Source organism: Phocoena phocoena, chromosome 2, assembly GCF_963924675.1.
Source record: "Phocoena phocoena chromosome 2, mPhoPho1.1, whole genome shotgun sequence".
In the NCBI taxonomy this organism is placed as follows: Eukaryota; Metazoa; Chordata; class Mammalia; order Artiodactyla; family Phocoenidae; genus Phocoena; species Phocoena phocoena.
The window spans coordinates 1698191-1721233 of record NC_089220.1 but is presented as its reverse complement, the minus strand read 5'-3'; the positions used below and the strand labels follow the sequence as shown (position 1 = coordinate 1721233).

The window sequence follows — 23043 nt, the reverse complement described above, 5'->3', positions numbered from 1 at the left end:
AGGGGCTGGAGGGCTAGGCTAGGGGCGGGCGAGGGGACAGTTCAGCCTAATGGGAGGCTGGGAGGGAAGGAAGGGGAGGAGAGACATTATTTAGGAGATGGAGTAGGTGTTGAGGTGGGAGAGGGAGCAGCTGCCTGCAAGAAGAAGAGGAAGAGGGTTTGGGGGGAAAAGGTATCAAGTTTCTGGGCTCCTGCCCTCCCCCCAGCGTCCACAGCTCCCCCAGGCTACAGGATGGGGCCAAGCAAAGTGCCAGGCTCCACGCCCCAGGCCCCCAAATCCTTTCGATGCTCAGGCTGGGGCTCTGCCACCCTGGAGCTCCTCCCCCTTCTTGTCCCTCCCCCACCAGCCCACTCCAGGCCTGCAGGGAAGCCAAGTAGACGGGATGGCGGAGAGGCTCATGGAACAGGACTAGGTGGGTACAGCAGGGTGCCTGCCTCCTGATTACTTACTGTCCCAGCTTACATTGAAGCACAAAGGGCAGACCCAAGACTCAGGCCTCAGAGCCGGGCTGCCCCTGGAAAGGGGAGGCACCACTCAGACTTGGGGCAGGCCAAAACCCTAGTTTATTTCAGCATCAGCAACATCTCAGCCATCACAAAAATAAACTCTACCAAGGGCGACAGAAGTCTCTACAGCAAGGCTAAGGGCTCAGCCGCCAAACGGCGAGCCTCAGGGGTGCATGGTGGGCACTGCCCGGACAATAAGTTAGGAAGCAGCAGGGCTGGAGGTGGCGGCAGATGCAGGCCAGGGCTTCACTTCTGGGCAGGCACGAGGTCATCGATGGCCTGGCCCTGCTCCAGCCGCTGCTCCATCTCGATGAGCAGCTTCACGCCGTCCACCACCATCTGCACCAGCTCCACCTCCGAGAAGCCCAAGCGGTCTGCGTTGGAGACGTCAAAGATCCCGCCCACGGCAGCCGTGTCCACACCGCCTGGAGAGACAGCCAGGTCAGCAGGCCTGGGTGGGGGGGGGGGGGGTGGGCTGCTCCGGCAGAGAGGGGTGTCCGCAGGCGCTCCACCCCACTCACCTGTGCCTCGCTTCTGAAGCCGCAGCCGCTTGAGCACCTCCGGGAACTTCTCGTGCTTGCCCAGGTGGGGCAACTTGATGTGCACCCCTGCCCGCAGCCCTGTGCCCAGGTTAGACGGGCAGGTGAGGATGTAGCCCAGGTGAGGGTTCCACATGAATTCGTAGTTCTTAGACTTGAAGAGTGTTTCAATCTGGAGGTGGAGGTGTGAGAGGGGAGGCCTGGCTGAGACATGCCCCAGGGAACCGGCTGAGACCAGGGAGCTCCCCGGCAGGACCCTGAGGCAACTGAGACCTGGACTCCCCAGGAGGTTAATGGGGCACCTACATCTCTGCCTGAACCGGGGGGTCCTGGCCCTGCCCCCTCCCTGGCACCCAGCCCCCACTGTGCCAGCCCCGGTGGCGGGGGCCAGGCCTGACCTGGGTGAGGCCATTGCAGAAGCGGGTGAACACCTCCTTCATGTTGCCTCCCTTCTGCATGGAGATGACCCGCAGGTGGTCCTCCTCGTTGATCCACACCAGGAAGGTCTTATTGTCATTGTGCCTGGGGGAGGGGCACAGTCAAGCCTCCTCCCTGGACTGTGGTCTCAGGGCACATCCAGAAAACAAACTCTAGGGGGTCCCCAGGCCGGAGGCACTTCCCAGGTCCCTGGTGTGCTCATCCCAGCTGTACCCAGGAGCGGGGGCCGCTGCCCGGACTCCAGCCCCGTCAACAGCCTGGGGGCACGGAGGGAGGCCAGGACAGCTCAGAGAAGGGACAGAAAGAGAGGCCTGAGCTGCTTCCCCAGCTTGCCCATCAGGTACTGTGTGGTGCCCACCAAGGGGATAAGGGGCAGAGGCAGCCAGCACAGCCCCCTACAGGGGGATGCGCTGTAGCTGGGCGCGGAAGCCCCACGATACACGCACTGTGTGAACAGGAGCTTGTAAGCCTTCCTCCCCCACCGCCCACTCCAGGAAGCGTCTGCGTCACCCAGCACCTGACTGACTCCCCGCGGGGAAGCGGGTGGGAAAGGAGAGAAAACAAATAGCTCCAGCTCCCCAGAGGGGGGTGGAGGAGGAAAGCCAACACGACTGCTCCCCCCACCTCTAAGATCCTGAGAGGCTGAGGCCTCTACTAGCCGGGGTCCTTCACTTACCTGCGAGGTGAGGTCACCTGCAAGGAGGCCTGGGTGGCACCAAACCCATCCCAGGAGCGCGGCCCCTCCCTCTTCCTTCTCGGCCTCGCCAGGGAGAGGACGAAGTGGGGGAGTGGGGACCCGCGGGAGGGGGTTGGGGAGTACGCACCAGATGCCGCGGGCATCCGGCCAGTCGCGGGCCATGCCTGAGGCCAGCAGCAGGGGCGACACGGGCTTATCGAAAAGGAAGTGGTCGTCGATGAGCTGCTGCTGTTCCGCCTCGGTCATGCTTTTGAGCGCATAGTACCTCCCCGCCAGGTCACCGTCCAGGCTCGACAGGGCTGCGGAGGGGCGCGCTCAGGAGGACAAGCGGGTGGGCTCCTGTCCCACACCGCCACCACCCCTAGCGACACGGATCCGCCCCACCTCCCCGTGCCCGCTCGGCTTGGCTGGAGTCCAGTCCTCTCGGTCTGGGCGGCGGGCCGAGCCGGTGACCCGGCCCAAGCCGACCCTCGCCGGGCCCCAGGACGCTGTAGGCGCGGGGCTGGGCCTCGGTCCCTCCGGGAAACCGGAGCCAGAGCGCAGATAAGAGCGCGGCGTCGGCGGCGGCTCGGGTGACTAGTAAACAAGCCGGCAGGGGCCGGGACCGGGACCGGGACCGTGGCCCGGCCGGCCCGACCCTTACCTTCGATGGCAAGCTTCTCGATGGCGCGGCGTTCCCCGCGGCTGCAGTGCGGGGGGAGGCAGAAGCCGCGGATGCTGCGGCCCGTGCGCACCCGCGAGCTCAGCACGTAGTTGGGGTCCAGGTCGTCGCCGCCCTGGGGGCCAAGCAGAGGTGAGCTCCGGGAGACCCCTCCCCAGGCCGACCCGCCGCCCCGGGCCGCCCGGCACCTGCAGGTTGTCGGGGTTGAGGTCGGTCTTGTGCTCGTCTGTGGGCTTATAGCCGCCGTGCCGATCCTCAATGATGGGGTCAAAGAGCTCCTTGAACACGTCGTACGACTCCTCGTCGCCAGCCACGCAGCCCACGGTCATGATATAGGGGTGGCCTGGGAGGCCGCGGAGTGGGGACAGTGACGTCACTGCCAGGCCTCAGCGAGCCGCCGAGGACCCCGCGACTGTGCGCGGGAAGAGGGCGCCCGGACTTGGGCTCGAGGGGGACTGGCATGGGGGGGCGGGCTCCGGGCCCTAGCCGCGGGTTGTCCCGCGGATACGGCGCTGGCACCCTGACCCCGGGACTGGTGTGCGCGTACCTGGGTTGTCCACGCCAGTCTGGATGACGTCGTCCAGCGTGAAGCCGCTCGGCGTGCTCTTAGCGCGCAGCTCGGCGTACAGCTCGGGGGTCAGTACCTTGGCCATGTGATTGTTGTGGCCACTGAGGTCGGGGTACTCGTCCTCGGCCGGGAAGCGCAGCTTCAGCGTGTTGTGGCTGTTGGAGAAGGGCATGGCGGCGGCGGGCTGCGGGGAGACGCGGGGGTCAGCGGGCACCCGAGGCTCCGGGCCTCCTGGGGACCTGCTAACCACCCAGGGACCCGGGCACCGGTCGCCCGGGACGCGGCCAAGGTCAGCGGGGTCGGCACTGCGCGCAGGGGGCTACCACATCGCACAGGACCCCCGGCCTGGCTGGCGCGCCCGCTCCAGGCGGCGGGCCCCGGCGTGCCGGGAGCGCGCGACGCCGCGGCCCCCGAGCCCTCTCCACGCGCAGCGCCCCTGCCCCGGTGGCCCGCGACCCACCCCCACACCCCCGCCCTCGGGCCCACTCACTGAGCAGCCGGGCGGGGGCGGGGGTTCTCGGTCGGTCGGCAGCTCAGGGCGCGGCGCAGGCGAACAGCGGCCGCTCCGCGCTCCCGCGGCTCTTAAGGGGCACGACGCGGGCCTCCCATTGGCCGGTATTTATAGCCCATTCATTCCATTGGGCCGCGCTACGGGGTGGTGCCGTCGCTTTGTCCGCCGCCCGCAGCCCCCCAGAGCCCCCCCACCCCAGGCAGCCCACCCCGACTATCCCCTCGCCGGGACCCCGCGCAGCCCGCCCACCCCACCCCACGCCCGCCCACCCCACCCCACGCCCGCCCAGGATCCCGAAGCCGGAACCTCAGGCCCTTGGACATTCTGGATCCCCACCCCCACCCCCACCCCGCCTGCCTCCTAGCGGGAAACCGAGGCAGGAGGGCCACCAGGCACTTGAGGACGCTTGGGCTTGTCTGCACCATGGCTCCTGCCCTCCCTCGTCTTGCCAGTCCCCGCGGTGGTCGCGGCGAGGGGCCAGGCGAGGGCGTCCAGGGCTTCCACAGCAGGTACTGCCAAACCCGCGCCGCCCCTCCTTCTCCTGCCCCGTCCGAGCTGGCCCCGAGCCGCCGACCTTCTCCAAGGTGCCCGCAGGCATCTCCCGGGCGGTCTTGGTGCAGAGCGAAGGCGCTCCGGAGGCGCAGCCTGGCTGCGGCCCAGCCCGGCGGCACCCTTGGTGCCTTGACCTTGGGCAGGTCCCCGGGCTTTGGGGCGTCTGAGCCAGAGACCCCCGAGCCCAGCCCCTCCTGGTTGATGCGGAAATACTCTGGCTCTGCTGGGGAGTGCACAGTCTCAGAGTCCCCAGACCCCAGGCCTGTGCCCTCTCTGCAGGGGACAGGTTCACCTCCCCACCCCACCCCCAAAGGCAGTCCTCAGAGACTTTTGGCAAAGACTGGAGGAAATGCTAACAAACAATAAGCACATGTGAGATTTAAAAAAAAAGAAAAGAAAAGACACTAAAAATCAGAATCACGCAAGTTAAAATAATGACTATGCCTTCCACTAGCCCCAGCACACCCAGACTAGCAAAAAAAGAAGATTGATACCAGCCAGTGTTGGCTGTGGGTTGGAATGTGGGGAGACAGGCATGCACACGCTGCCTGCAACTGTGAATTGCTACATCTTTTTAGGAAAGTAATTTGGCAGTATCTATTAAAATTTAAAATGTTCATACTCCATGACCCAGCAATCACACTTCTAGGAGTCCAGCCTATAGACAGTCTCATTTCTCTTTGCAGATAGGCCAAGAGATGTGTAGTAGGAGAAAGAAACACAAACAAACCCGGATGTAACTCGATGCCCATCACTTGGGGACTGGCCGAGGGTAGGGAAGGAATCTCCCCAGTGTGGAATATTATACAGCTATTAAAAAGCGTGGATTGGAGCTTGTGTGGTTGATGTCCATCATACGTTGCTTTGTGAATGAAGCAAGGAAGGGGGAAGAGCCTTATCTATGTGTATATTTAACAAAATCCCTCCAGGACTCCACAGTGTGCTCTGTGGGCAGCAAGGCGAACACTGCTGCTGCTGCAGGAAGTGAACAAAATATCATCCAGAGATGGGAGGAGATGGGTTCTGCCGAGGCTGGGGCAGAGCGGGCATTCCAGCGTGTCTGGTGCCTCTGAGGAATGGGCACTGGAGCAAAGGGCGAGCAGGTCCCTTTGCTTCTGCCTCTGTGTTCTGTCCCCCGATGTTACTGCAGAGAGACTCCTGCCTCTTCTCTTGCTCACCTTGGCGTGTTTTGACCTGCTCGCAGTCAGCATTTTTTAGACCCATGAAACAAGCCAAGGCAAAAAGGCAAATGGGTCTGGACTGGCCAGACAGCAGGTGTCCCTTAAGCCTGAAATTCCTGCATTCTGTGCCCCCTGCAGCCCCTTCCCCTAATTTTAGAAATATCTGCAGCTGCCTTTCCCAAGTCTCCACCGCAAAGGCCTGATGGGCTCACGTTTCTGTTTCTAGAAACAGAGCTGCTGCTCCTGGAGGCCTATTTGGCTTTCAGACCCCAGCGGGTGGAGGGGTGGTACTCAGGGCTTCCTCTTTGTCTGTGGCCTCTGCAGCTTCCCAGAAGGCCCCCCTACCCTACCCTCAGGCCACCAAGGGCCTGACCAACTTGGGAGAATGGGGGCAGGAAAGGACCCCTGCTCCCCTTTCTCTCCACAAGCAAGGTCCACACTGGAGAGGTGAAGTCCAGAGGCTTGGGGTCTTGTGCAGGGTCAGGCCCTAGGGATGCTCCCGCCTGGGGCTCCAGCAATCCTCGGCCTTTGGAGATGAGCAAAGGGAAGATCAGAAGGTGCGTGATGGGGGACCGGGTTGGAGGTCTGGCAGTCCCTCAGCGGTCCTGTGCTAACCTGAACTGGGGCCCACCCTGAGGACCCCCGGCTGGCCAAGCCTGGGCTGGACTCAGTCTGATAGTACACATGGTCAGCAGCTGTGATGGGGGAAGTGGGGAGAGGGCCTTTGAGGCCTTTGGACCCAAAAGTCAGGGCGAGGCCCCCCACCAGGCAGGGGCTGCTTGGGAGCCTGGGTGGTCCCAAGCAGGGGAGCAGGAAGGGGGCCAGGAGGGTACCGGCCTCCACCTCAGCAGGAAGAACACTGCCCCCAGCTACACTTGCCCTCGTCTGTGGACCCTCCACTTTCCTTAGGGCCCACAGGAGCCGGTTTGGCCGCGTCTGGGCAAGAAGCTGGGTGACATCACCAGGCCCATTTATGGTCCAGGTTTCTTGGAAATCACACCTGGTTATACATTAACCACCTGGCCCTGGAGGGGGTGGGGAGCCTCAAAGGAGTCCCTGGCCTTTCATCCACAGAACATGACCCTGCTCAGCAGGGCAGGCACAGAGCTGGGCAGGTGGAGGTGAGCCAGGTAGGAGGGCAGGGCCGGGATCCAAGCAGGGGACGCGAGGCCATCCTCAGAGTCTGTGCTCAGACTGCGGCCAGGGTGGGCATTGCTTCCTCCTGGTGCCCTGTCCCTGAGCTCCGCCAAACCCAAAGGGGAAGTTAGTTAGTATCAGAAAAGGAGCGGGGGCTGCCTTGTGGTCACAGAGCATGCTGGTGCAGGAGACTGAGCTGCTCAGGGAAGAGGAGACCTTGGGTCACCTGATCCCTGCCTGAGACGAGAGCAGAGCAGCCTCCCCCTGTGGGCATCCTCAGGGTCTCCCTTTCCTCCAGGGCCTACTTCCTGCCAGTTTCCAGCTTTCTTCAAATCTGCCACTAGTTCTCTGAAGCCAAGTTTACTGGCTTTAAATCCCAATCCCACTTTGGCCACGTTGGCTGTGTGATCTTACGCAAGTTACTTGACCTCCCTGAGGCTCAGTTTCCCCATCTGTAAAGTGGTGGTCCCTCTCTCACAGGATTGTGGGGAAGACGCAATGTGATGGCACTTAGCTGGGCTCATACAGTATCAGTTCTTTTTAGGGGGAGCCCCAATATATAATATATAAACTCTGCCCTGGGCAAAGTACCCACCTGACCTGGCTAATCAGTTGGTGCTTGAGGACTTAGGCTGGTGGGGCATGCTCAGATGGACAGCCCTGGGAAGGCTGCTTGGAGGAGGGGGCAATGGAGGAGCTGGCCAGCCAGTCACAGAGAGGCGAGTGGGAAGTCGGGAGTCCTAATTTAGGCTCTTAGTAGGCACCCAGCCGCTGAGCAGCTGCAAGCCTGGGGAAAAGGAACCCCCATGAGAAGTGGAAAGTTGAGATCTACCAGGAGAGCAATTAGGGGGTGATTCAGGCTGGTGCAAAGTCACCTGGAACAAAGGTTGGTGAGCCGTGGATGGAGCTGGGTTGTCTCAGTGTCGAGAGCAAGAGGCAAGGGGACAGTGATACAGCCACACAGGCAGCTGGTGGCCAGAGCACTGGCCCCACAGGGACAAGAACCCACAGAGAATGGGAGGCCACCAAAGGCCCCTCACCTTCTTCCTCTGGGGCGCCAAGACCCAGGCCCAGTCAGGGCAGGGGCATGGAGGGGCTGAAGCTAGGCACCTGGGTCTCCATCATGGGCGCTGTGGTCCACAGACACCCTCGCCAGTCCTGGCCCCAGAGGAGGGAGAGTTCAGAGTGCCTCACAGGTTGGCAGGGCTCTGGGAAGGGACTGGCTCTGAAGGGCCTGGCTACTCCCATTTGCCCAGGATGGAGCAGCCTGGGCCTGGTAAGCGTGGCCTAGAGTCATTGCTAGCTGGCCCTGGGTTAGGGCTCAGGCCTCAGGGTGGCTGGGTGGGCTGGGGTCTCTATCCCTCTCCAGTCCCCCAGGCTAACAGGATAAGCCCTGGCCCACAGGGACCTGTGTGCTGGAGGAAAATAGTCCATGTCCCCTGTCCCCCTCCCCCCCACACACTCTCCAGAGGAACCGGTTCTGAATCAGCTCTGCTGAGACAGAGCAGAGCTGCTGCTTCCCTTTTCTGGCCCCGTCCTCCAGCTGCCCCTCCCCCTGTCCCCTGCTCAGGCCACTGGCCCTGTCCTCACTGACCGACCCCAAAGGGAGCACAGTTCACCCAATGCTCATTGCACCTTGGGTTCCAGGAGGGGACACAGGACCCCCTCCCTCCTTGAAGCAGCTCCTGCACTCCGGAGACTGTGCCCCTGAAGAGGAGGCAGGCCAAGAAGAGGCAAGGCCTGGGCTAAGGCCACTTCTGCAGACCCTTCCAGGCCACCATCTCCTGCTCCTCTGGTTGACCCTAGCCAAAGCCTTCTGGGTCGACCCTCTCATCGGCGATTCCATTTTCTGGAATTTATCCTGGGGCCCGTCAGAGGTGTTCCCAGAGCGGTTCGCAATGACAAAATGTCCATGGCAAAGTGTCCTCGTAGGGGACTGCGCAGCTCGCCTGGGCGGCCCTTCCGGGGACTCCGGGGCTGTCAAAAGCCTGCGGAACGGGGCCCTGCCCTGTTCCCAGCCTTTATCAACAGCGCCCGTAGGAAGAGTCTGGAAGGACTGCAGCAGCTCGGCGGCGGGACAGTGGGACTTTCAGTTTGTTTTTTGCACAAGTATATCTAAAGCAGAGAGTCCGAGCACGAGGCGCGCTCCGGTGGCCGAGATGGACGGCCCGTGGTTCCCGGGAGCCCGCGCGCGAGGGGCGGTGCGCCATGACGTCATCGGCGGGCGCCGCGCCCCAGGCCGGAGCCGGAAGTGCTGTGGCAGTGGCGCGGGGCCACGTGCAGACCCTCCGGGAGTCGGAGCCCGACGAGCGTCGCCGGTGAGACTCCGCAGGGCCAGGGTGGCAGTGTGCGGGGGGCGGGGGGGGGGTCGCCCTCGCCCTGCACTTCCCTGCAGCCTCTCATGGCCGCCCCCAGCCCTGTGCCAGCCTGGCCTGAGCCGCCCCCTGCCTCTACACAGGCCAGGCCAGTGTTTCTGTTTACTGCCCCCTGCACGTCCCCAACCTCTGCTTGCGAGCCCTTACATCTGTATCCCCCTGCCACTTGTCTGCCCAGGAGCCCGCCATAGGGGAAACTGGGGAGGGGGGGTTTCTGCCTGGCCTGGAGGTGACCTCACGGGCCATTTGCAGCTCTCCCCTAGGTAGTCGCTCTCTCATCCTATAGCTGGAGAATGGGAACCAAGCTCCTGGAGAAGGGTGATAAGAGAGAGGGTCGGACCCTTACTTTGTGGGAATCCTTGGGCCCCTCCTCTGCCAGTGTAGGGCCTCAGTTTCTCCATCTGTGATTTGGGCTGATGGCTTTTTTCTTAAGACCACACCAAGAAGGGCTTCAAATGTCAGGCCAGGCTGCAGCCCTATTGGGCTGTCCTAATGGACAGTGTCAGGGACTGAGCCAGCTACTCCACCCCCATTGCTCAGGATCTGGGCCTCACAGCCTTCTCTCTCGGCCCCAGGTGCATATCCTGCCTCCTGGCCCCCTTACATGTTCATGCCGACACACCTCCCAGGTCCCTGGCACCTGCCAGACAGCAACACCATGAGCTTCGTGGCGTATGAGGAGCTGATCAAAGAGGGTGACACAGCCATCCTGTCACTGGGCCATGGTGCGATGGTGGCAGTGCGTGTGCAGCGTGGGGCCCAGACCCAGACCCGGCACGGCGTCCTTCGGCATTCAGTAGACCTCATTGGCCGCCCCTTCGGCTCCAAGGTGACCTGCGGCCGAGGTGGCTGGGTGTATGTGCTGCACCCCACACCTGAGCTCTGGACGCTGAACCTGCCACACCGCACCCAGATCCTCTACTCCACCGACATTGCCCTGCTTACCATGATGCTGGAGCTTCGGCCGGGCTCTGTGGTCTGTGAATCGGGTGAGTTCTTCAGGTTGCCTCAGTTCACGAAGGTGGAGGTCAGACCCACTGTCCAGCCAGCCTCCAGCCTGCCCTTCCTGAACACAGGCATTATTACTCAACTTCTGTTTTAACGGTCTTTCTGGGGGTGCTGACCGCAGGGAGTGAGGGCAGAAGCAAGGAAGCCGGTTAGGAGACTGGTGCTGTACTCTGTGTGAGAGTTGATGGGACTGGACCAAGGCTAGCCCGCTGGAGGAGCTGGCGCCCAGGGGGGATCCCACTTGTCTAGGTGGGGTGGGGGGTGTGAGCTCTGCTCGGCGCTGACCGAGGGCAGAGGGTGCCTGCTGCGAATGGGAGCCCCAAGCCCAGGGCTGAGAGCGCCCCTTCCTGGAGGGAAGCCAGGGCTGCTTCAGGGTGCACACTGTGGGTGAGGAGCCGGCCCCGTGCTCATCCCAGGCCAGCACCATCGGCACTGAGCCCAGAGCCTGGAGTGCAGGTGGAAGTGCCTGAAGGCAGCTGTTCCCAGCCTCTGCACATGTGTGCGCCCGCGTACACACACACACACACACACACACACGCACGCAGGTGCTGGGGATTGAAGCATGCAACCTAGCCAAGAGCAGCCCAGGCCCAGGTGTGCCTAGATTTCCAGCATGTTTTTCGTGGGCCGGGCATCTGGGTTCCAAAGTCACGAAGAGTTCCCAGTAGCGCTGCTGCCAACATTTGGAGGCTGCAAGCCACCTGCATCCCTCTCTTTGTCCACATGGAGGGCCTCAGTTTCTCCATGTGGACAATTGGAGGGTTCTTTTTGCCCAGCCAAGCACTTTGAAATGGGGAGAGTCAGATGCAGAGCCCGGGCAGTGAGTGGGCCAGAGGGTGGGTGGGGCCTGGGCAGAGGCTGACTGCTGAGCACCAGGGCAGCGGGGGGCGGACAGGATTCAGGGCCAGCTCATCCCCTGCTTCCCCCCGTGCGTCCGCAGCCAGGGCCTCGCTCCACTCGGCTGAAAGGCGCTGTCGGTGAGCATGCTTCTGGGCTCCTCTGATGTGCCAGCTTCCCTTCTGGAACCGTGGCTACAGCCGTGACCAGACAGACCAAGTTTCTGCTTCTCAAAGGGGACAGACGGGAAGCCCACTGTGACCGTTACGGTGTTGTTGCTTGCTGGGGGGCTTGGGAAACAGGGCTGCGTGTTTGAGGGTGACTCAGAGAGGGGTCTCTCCAGCTAGGGGTGTCAGGGAAGACCTCTCTGAGGAGGGAGCAGTGAGTTGAATGTGGTTATGAGGGGAAGGCGGTACCGAGAGCCAAAGGGGAGGGTCACCGCGGGGAGAGCCTTGCAGAGACCCTGCGCGAGGGGCCGTCAGGGAGACAGCGTGGCAGGGGCAGGGGTGAGGTCAGGGAGGAGGTGGGTGCCGCTCGGGAGCCACGGGCAGTCCGACTCCGCCGTGCGTGGCAAGGGCAGAGGCCTGGTCTGACCGCGGGGAGAGCGAATCCGCGGCTGTGTTGAGGTGGACTGAAGGCGGGGGTCAGGGGCTGTTACGGGGAGCCGGGAGGGGGGCCCGGGCGGGCACGGCAGGCAGGTGGGGAGAAGGGCTCCCAGAGAGATGTGGGAAGAGGTGCAGGAGTTACCTGTGGGGAAGGGGAGGGCTCCTCCGAGGCATCTGGCTGGGCAGTCATGTCACCAGCTGGTTCGGGAGGCTTGGCAGGGAGTGGATTTGGGCTGGATCGGCTCCAGCTCTGCACCTGTAAATGCTGGGCACTGTTTGCGGTCACGGGGGAGGTGATCGGTGTGCAGTGGGCGCCCGGGCGTCTTCGTGAGGCCTGGCGCCTCGAGCAGCGAGGTGGGGGAAGGTCACGGGGGGGGACCGGAGGACGCAGGCCCGGCCGGACACTGCAGGACAGGAAGGCTGGCAGAGGGGCAGCCGTGAAGGAAGCTGAGAAGTGGCCCGTGAGGCTGGGGGGAGACTGAGAGACGATGACATGGGGGGCACATTGGTCACCGTGTCTCTGGTCGTGCAAGGTGAGGGCAGAGCTGTACCCCGTGTGGTGGGAGCGGATCGGGGGGGAGCAGGAAGATGGACTGACCTGAGTCCCTCGGGGAGCTTGGGCCCAGCCACCACGTGGGACGATTCCAGTCCCCTTGATCTGCTCCGCACAGAGCCTGCAGGGCCACGGGCCAGTCCCGGCCCCTCTCGGGACCCGTCTTCGGGGCTCCAGGTCTGTGCAGTAGAGTCTCTCCAGAGCCGGGGGTGGTCAGGGCTGCCACCCTCCCCGCTGGACCCCGGCGGACATCAGTGATCAGTCAGCTCCCTCCTCTCCCCCCACCACACATGCAGCCTCCCTGTCCCAGGACCCCTCAGGGAGCTCCAGACTGGTGCCTGCTGGTAACCCGGGGTCGGCTGACCTCGTGGGCCCTTGATGGGTCCCTCATAGTGAGGGTGGGCTCGTTTCCCGTCTGACACCCGTCCCGTCCCGTCCCGCTAGGCACCGGCAGTGGCTCCGTGTCGCACGCCATCATCCGCACCATCGCACCCACGGGCCACCTGCACACGGTGGAGTTCCACCAGCAGCGGGCGGAGAAGGCTCGGGAGGAGTTCCAGGAGCACGGCGTGGGCCGATGGGTGACCGTGCGCACCCAGGACGTGTGCCGCAGCGGCTTCGGCGTGAGCCGCGAGGCGGACGCTGTCTTCCTGGACATCCCCTCGCCTTGGGAGGCCGTGGGCCATGCCTGGGACGCCCTGAAGGTTGAAGGTGAGCGGGGGCGGGGGTGGGGGTGGTCTGGGAGGGGTGTGGCCAGGCCGGGCCACTTTCGGCCTGAGTTGGGGTAGGTCAGGGCAGCGGGGGAGTCATGGGGAGGTCGCCCAGGGAGAGGGTGAGGGTGAGAGGGGTCAGGGCTGGGGAGAGTGGGGCTCCACCTGGGCTCCTGCCCCTTGGCCTGGCCCCTCTCCCACCCCAAGGTGGGAGGTGTCTCGGGTCCCTGGGGAATGTGGCATCCCTGCCTGAGTGAGAGGCGGGGCTTGCACCCCTGGGCTTGCCAGAGGTCAGAGGGCAGCCCCTCACCCCCGCCAGTGCCTGCAGAGTCTCCCTTCCCCAACCGCAGCCACAGCCAGGCTAATGTGCCCCTTTTAGGGAAGATGCTGGGTGCAGAGGCTGGAAGGTCGGCTCCGAGCCAGGAAAGTGCTGGCGAGGCCCTGGGTTTTTCCCTTTTCTGGAGAAGTTGTTGGCTCAGGCAGCCGGGCCGTCCTCCTGCCCGCTGAGCAGTGCAGCACGAGGGGGCGGGAGAGGCAGGCTGGGGCGCCCCAGGGAAGGCCTGCCCCTTGGAAAGACAGACGCCAAGGCGGCCATAGGGTCCCAGTGGGGCCCCTGCCTGCTGGCTCAAGCTCAGCCCTGGACTCCTGTGTCCTGGTCTCTGCTGAGGTGGCCTGGGGCTGGGGAGAGGGGCAGCGCCGGCTTCCCCACACCTCTGCCTGCTCCGGCTTTGCCCCCTAGACACCTGCAGGTCCTCGCTGCTCCAGGGACACCAGCGGGCCCAGACCTCGGTCCCCAAGGCCGCAGCCGGTCGCACAGCCGTGGCTGAGCCCAAGCAGTCCCTGCCCTGGGCTCCCTCCTGCTGAGGGAGCCATGCTGTGTGTTGTCCCGTCCCCTCCGCCCCGCTAAGCCCCGTTCTCTGGATCTGCTTGTTCTGGCCCAGAGGCTCCCGACTTCCTCGTGGGTCTGGCGTTTCTCCAGCTTGGCCCGGCGAGGTGCGGCCCCGGGCTCTCTGGGCCTCTGGCTGACCAGCAGGCTCAGGCCCCAGTTCCTCGGCTGTCTGCACGGGGGTTGGGTCCCCTCTTGGGGGTGACCCTGTGCCCTCTGGGTTCACGTCAACCTCACGCTCTGCCTCCAAGCCCAGGCCTCCCAGCTGACCACCTGGGGGTCTGTGTCCCACGTGTGGCTGAGGTGACCAGGCCTCAGGGACCTCTAGGGGCTGGCCAGGGCCATGTCCCTTCCCCTAGCCAGCCTGCCGGATGTGTGGGCGAGCCCTGGTGGGAGGCGGCAGGAAGGGGCTGCGGCTCCCGCCCCCTCTCCCTCACCCTTGGTCCGTGGGGCTCCGCTCAGAGTGGGCACCTCGTGTTCCCAGGAGCGGGCGACAGCCTGTAATTTCCTGTGACACCCGCAGCCCTCGCCCCCGGGGCTGCTCTGTATGGTTGAAGCTGTTCAGGCCCAGCGCTCTGGCAGCTGCCGTGCCAAGGCTCCGCACTGGCCTCGGCCCTCAGCTGCCTGGTGGGAATCAGGGGTGGCGGTGCCCTCTGGAAGCCCAGGGAGATCAGGGTAGTGGGCTGGGCCCGTGGCGGCAGTGAGAGGGCTTTGTTCGGGCGGGCCCTGCCCTGTGGCTGCAGAAGAGCTTTTGCCCCCGGGCCCTGGCCCGGCTCCTCTACTCTGGGGCCGCAGCTCTTCGTGGCCAGAGGGCTTGGTGGGGGCTTCATGGCCTCGGACCCCAGGGCAGGGTTCGGGGCGTCCACCCTCCTCAGCTCTCACCGTGGGGTCTCGCAGTGCCCACTCCCGAAGGGACTGGGGGTGCATTGCCTCTGCCCTGCAGTCCCAGGCCGCAGACGCCCGGGCCAGAGGAGCTGCCAGGCAGGCGGGGCAGTGGGGGCAGCCCCTGCCCTCTGACCCCGTGTCCTCCTCCCGCGCAGGTGGGCGCTTCTGCTCCTTCTCCCCGTGCATCGAGCAGGTGCAGCGCACGTGCCAGGCGCTGGCGGCCTGTGGCTTCTCGGAGCTCAGCACCCTGGAGGTGTTGCCCCAGGTCTACAACGTGCGCACCATCAGCCTGCCCGCGCCCGACCTGGGGGCCAGTCTGGGCCCCGACGCCGGCCCCTTCCGCAGCGGCATGCCCATGAAGGAGACCGTGGGCCACACCGGCTACCTGACCTTCGCCACCAAGACCCCGGGCTAGTGAGCCGCCCGCAGGAGCTCCAGGGAGCTGGGAGCACCGCGGGGCCGGACAGGGAGGCAAAGCTCGGCCAGAGGCTGCCTTATATGGTCGGCGGGTGCCCGCCGGGGCCTGTGTTTAGAAACCGACGGACGCGGGGTGGGGCGGGGCCGGGGGCCTCCCGGGCGGCCGAGTGGGGCTGCCACGGTGGAGCAGCGTCCGGCCCCCCGAGGAGGGAGGCCTCCCGCCCACGTCACCGCCGTGGTCAGTGTCCCTATCCTGCTGCTCTTTGTTGCCACTCACCGTCTCCACTGCCGTAGGCTCTCCTGGATGTTGAGGCCCGAGAGTGCAGGTGGCGGGGTGCAGGTCTGACCCTTCCCAGGTGGCCCCAAACGAGGAGGGAGGAAACGGGGGTTGCAAAGACCCGGAGGAGGAGGGCCAGGGACCCCCACGGTCCAGCTGCCCGGCATCTGAGGCAACCCCGCTGTGTGGCCTCAGGTCTGACCCCACCCCTCTGGGCAGTGCACAGGCCGCGTGGGCATGTCCCCAGATTCCCGCTGGCGAAGGGCCAGGGCAGCCCCACTGATTCGCTTCTGCCTCCGGGAAGTACCTCTGCGGCCCTGGCCCAGCCAGAGCCCTCTCGTGTCAATGCGTGCAAACACGCAGCATCACGTAGGGAAGAGCTGGGCAGGGCGGGAACGTGCTTCCGGTGGCTGGCCAGTCGGGTCGGAGCCACTCGGTGCGCCTGCCGCTCACAGGAGCCGCAGGGATGTGGGGATGGGGGCGTGCACCCAGGACGGAGGGGGCGACGCCAACCCTGCCCTGGCCTGCTCTCCAGCTCTGGTGCACAGCTGGCATCCCTCCCGCCCTGCTGCTCGAAGGGCCTGGGTGCCTGCCCTTGGCCTCAGCCAGCCGTCAGGAGACTCGGTGACCCCAGGTCGGCACAAGAGCCCCAGGGTACCGGGCTGGCCTGAGGCTGGTCCCCGACCACCCCTGGCAGAGAAATAAAACACTGTTGCCCCTGCTGTGCTGACTGGTCCACCCTGGTGCCCCACGAGGCCAGACCTCCACTCCCCACACCAGCATCCAGGCTGGACCTCCCTGCACGTGGCCCCGCGGCCCCTGCTCCTTCCTCTCCCAGGGCAGACACCACAGGGGCTCTGGATTCCAGGACAATGGCCTGGGACATGGTGGACAAAGGGGCAAGTGTGTGGCCACCCCCACCCAGCTACAGAAAGGGCCACTTGTTCCTGGGAAGGGTGGGGGCGGGGGAGGGAGAGAGTCCCTGGCTGTGTGTGTGTGTGTGTGCGCGCGTGTGTGTGTGTGTGTGTTTCCTTCCGTCCATGTCCGGCTGGGCCTTCCGTCCACAGCCCGACCTGGGCACCTGGGTTGCCTCTCTTGTTGCCGGAAGGGCCCAGAACTCAAGAAGGACCTCCCAGGCCTGCTGTCCTGGCCCCAGGCCACCACCCAGGCTTTGGGGGTCCTTGGAGGGATACCAATTGAGGTGGGCCTACAAGAGGACCAGTCTCCTGGTGGTAGCATCACAGGGCCAGGGGCGCCTTCTGTCTTCTGGTAAGACCTGTGTCCCCTCAGAGACCCTAGGGTCCCTAGAAGCCCTTGCCCTACTCCAGGGGTCATGTCCCCCCTTCAAGGACCTGTCCTGACCTCTGACCAAATGCCTAGTCTGGGGCCAGAGGAGGGACCTGGGCTTTCCTTGGCCTTTAGGAAAGGCCTGTGAGGTATCTGATGTAGGGCATAGGCCTCCTCTGCAGGCCTGGCTCTGCCTGTTCTCCAGGCGGGGCTTCGGCTGGCAGGCTAGACTGTGGCCCTGGGTGAGTCACTGGAGCCTGCACTTGGGTCCGTGTGAGCTGGAAGGGAAAGCCCAGGATGGATGAAGGGCGGAGGGCCACCAGGGTAGGGGTCAGGAGACCTGGATCCCTGTCCACGCTTGCAGTTGCGCGCACAGAGCTGCTCTCAAGTATGGGGCCCTCCAGCCCCTTGACTGTCTGCCAGGCCCTGCACACGAGCCCCCAGGGCTCCACTGGGCCTCTATCCCATGCTGGGGGCCTCAGCCTGGAGCCCCACCTGGCCGCAAGCCAGCAGTGAACTCCTGCGCACCCTTCAAAGCCCCTCAAGTGTCTCTCAGTGCTTCACACCCCCCCACACCGAGGCAAGAGCATCTTGCTCAACCACGTCTTCTGCTCCCACACATCCCATGCTGGTGATCACCCCTGTAGGGTTGCCCCTAGCCTGGGAGCCCCTTCAGGCAGACAACAGAAGCCAAGCGGCCTCACAAACTCTGCAGATGGGGAGCTTGACGCCTGGAGAGTCAGGGCCAGGGTCCGTGGTGAGTGACCGATCAGCAGGTCACTTGGTCACCTCCTCGAGGCAGGAGCCTAGGGCTGGTCACAGGACAAGGATTCACCCGGAAAGTCCCCGTCCAGCCCCAGACTCCCACCTCTGGCCTTCAGTTTTTCCTCGGAAATTCCTGCGCCTGCCCAGCCCGGCTGAGACGTGACACATCAACTCCGTCCGCTGCAGCCCCCCCCCCCCGCCCCCCGCCCCCCCCCCCCAGGAAGCAGATGGCCACTCAGACTCACTCACCTGCCCTGAGGGCCCTGGGCCAGGATCCCACCTTCGGGCCAGGATCAGGGCCTGCCTCTGGGGCTGTCTCCAGCCGCCTCCCCCCGGAAGGCCCCCGGGCTTTGCTCCCGCAGCCCCAGTGTGAGCTGCTCCTGTCCTCCCTGTGCTTCACCGTCACCTGCCTTGGAGGGGCTCGTGCCCTGCGCCCAACCTGGGGCAGTGTGGGCTGGGGGCTCGGGGCGGTTTTTGAATGGGTGTTGGTTGGTTCAAGGGATGCCAGGCCCCTGGAGGCTGTACCCTGTCTAGCAGAGGGCGACAAGGAAGGTCATCTGCATGAGGACAAGTCGGGATGGGCTTCCCCACATCTGCCCCCCTCAACCCTGAAGTCTGCAGGAAGGCCCCCCCGCTTCCCGTCCCCTTCTCTGCCTCCATGGCCTCTGTTCTCCCAGGAGCCGGCCTCTAGTCTGCGTGCTGGAGGGAGGGTGGGCTGCGTGGGACCCTTGCCCAGGGAGATGATGCAGCTCCTACCCCATCCCAGCCCACTGCACAGGAAGAGAAACAGGCCCAGCAGAGATGAAGCAGATCCAGGCCTCCTCCACCCGCCCACCCAGGACCTCCCATATCTGACACTCTCCCACCCATGTGGTTGTCTAGGGAGGCCAAAGGAGACTTGCTGCTGCAGTCATGGAAGGCTCCTTGGAAGAGGCGACGGTGTGCAGGGTGTTGGGGGGCTGGTGGAAATTGGAGGTGGGTGAGCTGGAGGCCTCCCCAGGGGGCAGCAGGAGGCCCCAGGCAGGACAGCTTCCTGCAGGCCCAGGAGGATGAGAGGGAAAGCGTCAGGAGAGGCTGCTTTGGAGCCCCAGGCTGGTGGTGCCTGTCGTGTGCAAGGCTGCTCTGAGTACAGGCCAGTCACGGGGCCCAGTGCTCTGCTCTGCGCGGGGGCTCTCGGGCTCGCGTGCCAGCCTGGGGGTGTCCCTGCCTCCTAGTGGGGCTCAGGTGAGTGTCCCTGGGTTGGCCCTGTTGGAGATCTGGGCTCCTGATGCCCCGAGGAGGGAGCGTGCAGATGGGGGCCCAATCCTTAGGTCGGTCCTCTTCACCAACCTCGGGCGCTCTCATGCAGCAAATGGGGGTCGAGCACGAGCCAGCACCCCGCTGGTGCTGAGGACCCGGACCTTCAGGGCAGCCTGGCCTGAGGCACAGATGTGCACGGCTGGAGCAAAGCAGGGAAGGGGGTGGGGTGGGACAGGAAGGCCTCACCAGGACGTGGCCTCTGCGGTCACGGGGGAACACGGACTTTGGACTGGGCCCGGCAGTCAGCCTGTCCTCAGCAGGGATAACCAGACCCTGCTCTGCCCTCGGGAGGATGCACTTAAGGGCTCAGGCGCCAGGTCTGCCGGGGTCACATCCTCCCTCTGGCGCCACGTTGACGAGTCCCTCCCTCCTTCGTGCAGAGGTGAACACAGTGCCTGCCCGGTGGGGGGATGGGGGTGGGGGAAGCTGCCACCGTGAGATTAAGTGTCGTGTCAACGTTTGGACTGTCGGTGTCCACAGAATGTCTCAATGATTATGAGCGCTAGTGGGAAACACCGCCCTTTCCAGGAAGACCCCTGGCCTTTCAGATTCCGAGGCCGGAATTTGGGGGCCACTTACGAATCTGAGGAATGTCCTCTGCACTTTGTGACACTTGAATAGCTTTTTGCACCTTCAGGGGCACTTGAATAGTTCATCAGAAGACTTGACATTGAGACTTTTCGGGAAAATCCAGGTCATCCAGTCACTGTGCTTATAGTCAGTTGTATAATAAAACTAAAAACTGAGAACATTGGGCTGTGCACAGGCAGATGGCACTCAACTGACCTCCACAATTTTTGCGGTAGGTGTACTAGTTAGCTGTCACCATAGATATGCTGCATAACAAATAACCCCCCCCAATACTCAGAGTCTTAAAGCAGCAGCCAGTTCCTCTGTTGGGTCTGTAGCTTGACTGCTCTTGGCTGACCTCTGCCAGGCTCGTCCATGTGTGGGGGCTGAGTTGATGTAAACTCTGCTCTGTTCCACCCTTTCCTCCTGGGACCGTGGCTCTTATCACGTCCTGTGGCTCAGGCGCAGTAGGGGCGAGCCTGGTCATGCAGGTGCTTTTCAAGCCTTTGGTCACGTGGCCTAACCTCAGATCCTGGTGGAGAGAGAGACCCTGTGATTTTAGGGGAGGAGCTGCAGGGCTGCTGGCACAGGGCATGGGGGCTGGGGCTTGCAGGTCCTCAGCCAGCGGGGTTGAGACAGCCAGGCTCGCCAGCCTTTCTTGCGTGTGTGTGTGTGTGTGTGTGTGTGTGTGTGTGTGTGTCTGGGCCCGGCCGCAGGATGAGGGCATTTCCTCGTGTGTGTGTGTGTGTGTGTGTGTGTCTGTCTGTCTGTCCTGGCCCGGCCACAGGATGAGGGCATTTCCGTGTGTGTCTGTCTGTCTGTCTGGGCCCGGCCGCAGGATGAGGGCATTTCAAAGTCAGCCTGCCTCCGAAGCAGCAGTGTTGGCGGGAGGGAATAACTCCACTCCCACCAGGCTGAGAATAGCTCAGAATTGGGTCACGCTCCCCAAGAGCTCCGGTCACAGCCTCCAGCCTTTGAGGATAATCAGCTTTCTCCCCGACATCGACATCTGTCCCTTCAAAGAGGAGGGCAGGCTGGGTGCGGGCACATTCTTAGAAGGAGCGGAGGGGATCGGACGGGGCAGGGAGTCTGTTAGTGGCTGGCCCCTTCCTTCCCTCCCCCGCTTCCCTTGCTGACCCCGCTCCATTCATGTCCCTTGCCTGGCAGGCCACTTCCACCCTTCCTGCCCACCCTGCCACTTCCCCCACTCCCCGGGGCCCATCAGCCCCTGCCAAGGGCCAGATGATGTGAGGAAGCTCTGAGGGTGCCCCCACCCTCCTGCCCTGACTCCTTCCTGGGCTCTCTTTCCTTCTGTCCTGGGTAAAGGTGATGGTGGGGAGTGCGCGACCCCCCTCTCCAAGGATGCAGGAGGCTCAGGTCTCTCCAGCCTTCAGGCTCTGACATCCTGCTCCCCACTTGGGCCCAACGTGGAGTGCAGCCCCTTGGCCTGCCAGAGGAACTGGAATCCCTCAAACTGCTCTTTTCTTTCGTAAAACAAAAACACGCCTTGACGAGCCTAAGCAGTGCAGTAACGACTGTGGAAGCTTCCAGCACCAGCTTCCCGGCTCTTCTCGAGGCTGCGCTGTTGTCAACAAGAGCTTAGTTTTCCCTCCCTTTGGTTGGATTGTTTGTGCCGACGCCCCAGGCCCTTCTGGGATCACTGTGTCTCCCAGTGGCTCCATCGCAGAGGCCCCTGGGCTCCCGGATTGACAGCAGCAGGGGACAACAAGGCAACGCAGTGCGGGCGCTTCTTTTGGTTCTGATTCGAACAAACCAAATGTTTTATTTTACAAAATAAGACAGCTGGGCCATTTGAAGGCCGCGTGGATGTTTCATGGGTTTAGGAATGACAGCTTTTTTAGGTGTGCTAACAATACTATGAAATGGTAGGGTGGCTGCCATCTGCCTCAAAATAACCTGGGTGGGGGGAAGGGGAGGGAGATCCGAAACCCTGGTCCCCTGGGACCAGGAAGCCTATGGGATTCTCTCTACTTTCACCTTTCTTTGACCTTTTCCATGATACAGAGTTTTGGTCTGTTTTGTTTTGTTTTGTTTTAAAGGAGAAATGCTCCAGGCCACTTAACCATTTCTTTGCTCTTGACTCCCCAGCCCTGGAGGAGGTCAACCAGAATCAGTGCCCAGGGTCACTAGCCCCATCCTCCCCTCCCAGGGCCACCAGGCTTCTCCTACATCGAGGGCGGTGGTGTGTCCCTCGGGGTTCTCCAGCACTGGGGGCAGGGGCAGCAGCTCACACGCTGTGGGGCAGGAGAGAGACACAGAAGGTTGGTCCCCGGCAGGGGCAGCGGTGAGCCGTCCACTCTCTGCTCCCCTCAGCGTGGATCCAGTGGAGCCAGCTTGCTGTGGTGGAGCCTGGGCCTTGGGAGCAGCTCCCAGCCTTGCAGGGTGGGAGGGGGAGGGCTGCAGGACGCCCTCACCTCCTGCCTCGGAGGGGGTGCTGCCCGCTCCAGGAGACGGCCGCTCTTCTGGCCTCTCCAGCTCCAGACAGCCACCCTGTGTTGGCTTCCAGACCCTCCCTGTAGCCCTGTACCCCCTTTGTCCACCCTGCTGCCACCAACAGGCCTGACCTCATGCCATGCCCCCAGAAGGTAGCTAAGGGATTCATTCGATTGCAGTGTAATTCCCATACAAGGATGGACCCATTTAACAGTCCAGCTCCAGGAGTGCTGGACCCACGTATGCACCCCTGGACCCCCGCTGTCCCTCCCTAGTCTGTCTCCGCGCCTATCCCAGACGGACACTCGGCTGCCTTCTATCACTGTCATTTAAACGGGCGAGTGAACCAGGGGATGGGACGAGGTCTGAACACAGCCTTTTTCCGTGGTGTCAGGGAGCACTGACAGGGCCAGCAGCGGACACACGGCTCCGCAGGACCCAGGCTGCTGGGCACGCCGATGGGAAGGCTCTGAGCCGCTGGACACACTCGGGTGAGCAAGGCCCGGGCCTGCGGAGGCGAGGGCCCTACCGAGGAATGCGGGTGGCCGCCTGTGGGGCGGGGGCTGCGGGGGCTGCGGGGGCGACAGAGCCTTGTTGCTAAGCTACAGCCACAATGGACATTCCGGGCACCAGGCAACTGGGACAGAGACCGTTCGGCGGGAGGAGGACGGGGGGCCCAGGCCACCCCCACCCCCAGCTCTGCTGTCCCCCAGGACGTGAGGCACACGCTGCCCGGCCCCTCGGGGCCTCCGACACCCAGGCCCACTAGCCGGGCACCCATTGGGGAGGGTGGCCAGCACGGGCTTCTGCAGCTCAGGCTGACCCAGCCCTCCGTGCCGGCCACCTCCTCTGGGCCTCTGTCTCCTCTGCCCGTGCTTCCTGGCCGGTCCCCCCAAGGCTCAAGTGCAGGCTCTCACGGAGTCCCGGGCAGAGCTCAGAGGTTTTGGGGGGCCTCCCCCCCAAGCCCTTAGGCTCGGCACCTCCGCTTTTGGCCACACCTGGCCGGGGCTGGCTCTGCTGGTGGCCACGCCCGGCAGGGCCCCAGGCCCCCGGCGGCTGGCCCCAGTGTCCAGCGCGGCCTCTGTTTGTCTGGGACAAGACAAGGGGTAGGTCGGCTCCCTTTGGGCTCCACTTCCTCCCTCCGTGGAGAGACTGCTAAGGAGCTCTGGGCCCAGGGCCGCCAGCTGGTGCCCAGCGGTGGGGGCTCGGCGGCCCTTCCCACACCTCTGATGGTCATCAAGCTCCCGGTCCGGCCATCGGGCCTTGGCCCTCGCAGTTCCCGCATCCAGCGGCCCAGAGCCCCCTCCACCAGGGCGGCCGAGCCG

General features: G+C 63.9%; 3 protein-coding genes across 3 annotated transcripts; 2 read left to right on the top strand and 1 right to left on the bottom strand.

Moving 5' to 3' along the window:
- Positions 1-540: 540 nt before the first annotated feature.
- On the bottom strand, positions 541-3961 carry CKB (creatine kinase B). The gene is made up of 8 exons (XM_065872598.1): positions 3900-3961; positions 3389-3593; positions 3030-3184; positions 2824-2956; positions 2308-2479; positions 1444-1567; positions 1028-1217; positions 541-931 (listed from the first exon to the last, which is right to left on the bottom strand). The coding sequence occupies exons 2-8, from the start codon at positions 3579-3581 to the stop codon at positions 753-755; spliced, it is 1146 nt and encodes a 381-aa protein (XP_065728670.1). The 5' UTR covers positions 3582-3593; positions 3900-3961; the 3' UTR covers positions 541-752.
- Positions 3580-4639, top strand: LOC136117936 (uncharacterized). The gene is made up of 2 exons (XM_065870955.1): positions 3580-3929; positions 4096-4639. Exons 1-2 carry the CDS (start codon positions 3580-3582, stop codon positions 4637-4639), a joined length of 894 nt encoding a protein of 297 aa, XP_065727027.1.
- A 4432-nt stretch (positions 4640-9071) lies between these two features.
- Positions 9072-15098, top strand: TRMT61A (tRNA methyltransferase 61A). Its single transcript, XM_065872634.1, has 4 exons — positions 9072-9108; positions 9795-10154; positions 12613-12879; positions 14805-15098. Exons 2-4 carry the CDS (start codon positions 9824-9826, stop codon positions 15062-15064), a joined length of 858 nt encoding a protein of 285 aa, XP_065728706.1. The 5' UTR covers positions 9072-9108; positions 9795-9823; the 3' UTR covers positions 15065-15098.
- The last annotated feature ends 7945 nt before the right edge of the window (positions 15099-23043 follow it).

Coding starts and splice junctions, on each gene's coding strand:
- LOC136117936 (XM_065870955.1), top strand. CDS start 3,580: ATGGCGGCGGCGGGCTGCGGGGAGACGCGGGGGTCAGCGGGCACCCGA. Junction 3,930..4,095: donor GGCGGGGGCGGGGGTTCTCG/GTCGGTCGGCAG, acceptor CGCCGCCCGCAG/CCCCCCAGAGCCCCCCCACC.
- CKB (XM_065872598.1), bottom strand. CDS start 3,581: ATGCCCTTCTCCAACAGCCACAACACGCTGAAGCTGCGCTTCCCGGCC. Junction 3,185..3,388: donor GACTGGCGTGGACAACCCAG/GTACGCGCACAC, acceptor GCGGCCTCCCAG/GCCACCCCTATATCATGACC. Junction 932..1,027: donor GCTTCAGAAGCGAGGCACAG/GTGAGTGGGGTG, acceptor CTGTCTCTCCAG/GCGGTGTGGACACGGCTGCC.
- TRMT61A (XM_065872634.1), top strand. CDS start 9,824: ATGAGCTTCGTGGCGTATGAGGAGCTGATCAAAGAGGGTGACACAGCC. Junction 10,155..12,612: donor CTCTGTGGTCTGTGAATCGG/GTGAGTTCTTCA, acceptor CCGTCCCGCTAG/GCACCGGCAGTGGCTCCGTG. Junction 12,880..14,804: donor GGACGCCCTGAAGGTTGAAG/GTGAGCGGGGGC, acceptor CCTCCCGCGCAG/GTGGGCGCTTCTGCTCCTTC.